Source organism: Austrofundulus limnaeus, unplaced genomic scaffold (genome assembly GCF_001266775.1).
Source record: "Austrofundulus limnaeus strain Quisiro unplaced genomic scaffold, Austrofundulus_limnaeus-1.0 Scaffold3, whole genome shotgun sequence".
In the NCBI taxonomy this organism is placed as follows: Eukaryota; Metazoa; Chordata; class Actinopteri; order Cyprinodontiformes; family Rivulidae; genus Austrofundulus; species Austrofundulus limnaeus.
The window spans coordinates 8,008,704-8,012,099 of NW_013952405.1; the positions used below are offsets into that span (position 1 = coordinate 8,008,704).

Below are 3,396 nucleotides of genomic sequence, written 5' to 3' on the forward strand. Positions count from 1 at the left end.
TATATAATATATAATAAAAGATAAAGAACATACCATAAAGTAGAACCCCTTTGAGTGTCATCTTATGACAATAATGCAATGTTGAGTCACAAACACTAATAATTGGTGATAGTAACAATAAAAATGGTTACTTCTCTTGTTATCTATAATCATTGTTTTATGCAGTGTTTTAAACTGCTTCATGTTCTTTTATTGCTTCAGCTTGTTTCAAAGCTTCACCTTGTTTGAGTTCATTTCTGAAAAGAACAACTTCTAAATCTGTCTTCATGTGTTTTAATCATAGTAATTATATTCTGACTTTTTATTTAAAAAAAGAAAAAGAAAATTAAAGTGCAACATGAAGATGGTCATTTCCTCCTGCAGATTCCCTGTGCTACRCTACATGAGGTCATTGATGCCTTGGTGGAGAGAACAGCAGGCACTCTGCAGCCTTTCCTGTTRGAGGAGCCGTATGAGGAAAACATCAGTGAGATGAAACAAAAACATACAATTGTTTGTTTGTTTTTTTGTGCTTATTTCTCGTCTTATAAGAAGGAACTAATCTAAGTGTGTTTCTATTATCAGCATACGTTTCTGCTAATGATGAAAATGGGGAGCGGATTCTTCACACTGCCCCGACCAGCCCCCTCCCGAAGGCCCCCGCTCTGCCTCCAAAACAAGGTTCATCTCCGTGAGTAAAACAGCACGCAGGCTGTGACAGACAGCAGGAAATAATCWCCGCTTCTGTTCTCACGCAGATCGTTGGTGCAGTAGCCCTCTGTCCAGGTCTCCCGTCTCGGACCGTCGCAGCCGGACCGCCTCGCCCGTGCCGGCCTCGCCCACCAACCCCATGAAGCGTCTCGTCCTGTCTCCTTCGCCTCTCTCACAGAGTAAGAGCTGAAGGGTGTGCCGGCTGACTCGGCAGCTGTGATTTTAGCTCTAAGTTTGTTTGGTTGTCTGTTGTCTCTCCACAGCGCTCAATGAGGAACTGAAAAAGACACTGGAGAAAAGGCGAACCAGCCAGGAGTGACGWCGGGGCGAACCTTCCCGTTAGAACACCCTCAGTCTCTGGTGTTCAGCTTCTGTGCCTTCTCGGCTGGAAAACGAGTCAAAACCACCACTTTGTCTTACAGGGAGGGGAAAAGTGTTGTGTGCCAATGATGAACTTGATGTGGCTAAACGGACACTGATGCCTTGGTGGAGAAATGACCTACTTGTGCTCTGTCCACTTGCACAACGAAACCCAGTCACTGAGAATCAGTACAGCTGAACACGTGACAGACTACAAACTGAACCCAATGTTTTCCTGTCTGAGCCCAACTCTATAGGTGCTGACCTGCTGACCTCTCTGCTACAACACTGGAAACTAAATGATCTAGTACACCAGAGCAACAAGCTGCTGTCTGTGATAGTCTGTGAAAGTGAAACGGACAAGCTCAGAATTTCCTTTCTTTTATCCCAYTACAAAACTGAGAGAGGAAATACTGGATGAGCTGGACAGAAACTGAAAACCGCACAATGTTCGCCTACTGCCCTGAGAGCCACAGTTTACGTGACTGATAAACAACCGTCAACACGTTGTYGGCTCGACGACTGACAGCTCTACTGTAACTGTATGCATATTTTACCTGGTTTCGTGCTCTCTAATGTTGTAAATGTGTTTTGCGGTGCTAAGACTTTCCATTGTTCTCTACGCAGGAGGATTAGGGTCACAAGGCAAAAAAAGAATCCTGAGTTCTGATTTTAATCTCAGAATTCTGAATTTTTTCTCAGAATTGGAAAAAAAAAATCAGAATTCAGAGAAAATATCTCTTCCTGAGTTTTGACTTTAATGCCAGAATCCTGAGAAAATAGTCAGATTTATTTATTATTGTTATTTTTTTGCTCTGTGGCCCTAATCTTCTACTGTAGCTCTTAGACAGAAAGAAAGAAAGAAAGAAAGAAAGAAAGAAAGAAAGAANGAAAGAAAGAAAGAAAGAAAGAAAGAAAGAAAGAAAGAAAGAAAGAAAGAAAGAAAGAAAGAAAGAAAGAAAGAAAGAAAGAAAGAAAGAAATCTTCCATCTGTGAGGGCGCCCTCTAGTGGAAAAGTTGTAAATGGCAACAACAGAAGTTTCATCAGCACACTGAGAAAGAACAAGTGCCTGATGGTTTTTTTAATGTTGCAAAGTGAACCTGACTTTTTGACAGTGTTATACCTTGTATCTTTACTTTATTTACCTGAATTCAGACCTGAAGGTGCTCAAACTCATATCTGACAGTTCTGTCTCCTGCTCTGGTAGGCTATCAAACTGTGAACAACTGACTCACGTGTGTCTTTTTTTTCTCCCACAATGAACAGTTTACAGAATGTTTGTATATAATATGTTGTCTTCTTGGTTACCTCCAAAAGTATATGTTTGATAAATATTGAAGGCATTAAATTGTTTTGCATGGTTTGTTGTGTGTTAATTGTGAACTGGTGACTTCTTATTCTAAAAATTAAAAGAAACATTTATTTATAACAGTTTTCACTCCATCACTTCTCTTCAACTCTCCTTTTAACAACACACAATTTTTAGTATTTTGGAGCTCTGGGAACTGCAGAACACTGAAAATGAAATGTTTATTTTCTGGCTGGGGGCACAAAAAAAAAGGCAAAACGTATTTTCTTTCTTTGCCTTTTTTTCCCAGATTTTGTAGATATTTTAATTGAGCAAATTATAATGAAAATGTTTTTACTCTCTTTCACCACATGGTCAAAAGAAAATAAGCATCATCTTTCACAAAGACTATAACTTCTCTGTAAATACTTTTACATAAAATCATGTTTAATTAACAGGTAAGTATTTGGTAATTATAGGTACCTCAGTACCTGGGTACTTATTTATATAATACTACCATTGTTTATTATTTTATTTTATTTTTTAGTTGTACTTTATTTATTAACACTTGTTTTTTTTTACTTGAATTAATTTATAAAAATGCCTGTCTAACTCAGTGTTTCCCAAAGTTGGGGTCGGGACCCAAAGTGGGGTCCTAAAACATCAAGGTGGGGTCCTGAAAAGATTTTCTGAATTAATTACAGTTTTGCCTTAGTTGTTACAAAGGAGTGAGGTTGGTATGTTTAAAATGGATGAATGTAGTATAAAAATATTGTTACTATGCCCATGTTTAGTTGAACTGATACAAATGTTTATCATCCAAAAATAGTTGTGGGCACAGGTCTCTGCTACTGTTATTTTGTGGGTCAAAAGCTGAAAAGTTTGGGAACCACTGCACTTTGGTTCCCAAAGTTGGGCTTGGGACCCAATTATGGGTATGTTTATCATCCAAAAATAGTTGTGGGCACAGGTCTCTGCTACTGTTATTTTGTGGGTCAAAAGCTGAAAAGTTTGGGAACCACTGCGCTTTGGTTGGGCTTGGGACCCAATTATGGGT

The 3,396-nt window shown here is 38.9% G+C and overlaps 1 protein-coding gene across 2 annotated transcripts in view; it reads left to right on the forward strand.

The window, feature by feature from the left end:
- The window catches only part of stap2a (signal transducing adaptor family member 2a), a 7,019-nt gene extending 4,539 nt beyond the window's left edge, over positions 1 to 2,480 (forward strand). The window contains exons 8-11 of one of the 2 annotated variants that reach the window (XM_014020937.1): positions 364 to 466; positions 565 to 660; positions 738 to 869; positions 954 to 2,480. In XM_014020937.1, the coding sequence (XP_013876391.1) occupies positions 364 to 466; positions 565 to 660; positions 738 to 869; positions 954 to 1,009 (387 nt within the window). In that variant the 3' untranslated portion in view covers positions 1,010 to 2,480. Of the gene's footprint in view, positions 1 to 363; positions 467 to 564; positions 671 to 737; positions 870 to 953 lie in introns of those variants that run through there. The other variant, XM_014020946.1, reaches the window with a different exon arrangement.
- The last annotated feature ends 916 nt before the right edge of the window (positions 2,481 to 3,396 follow it).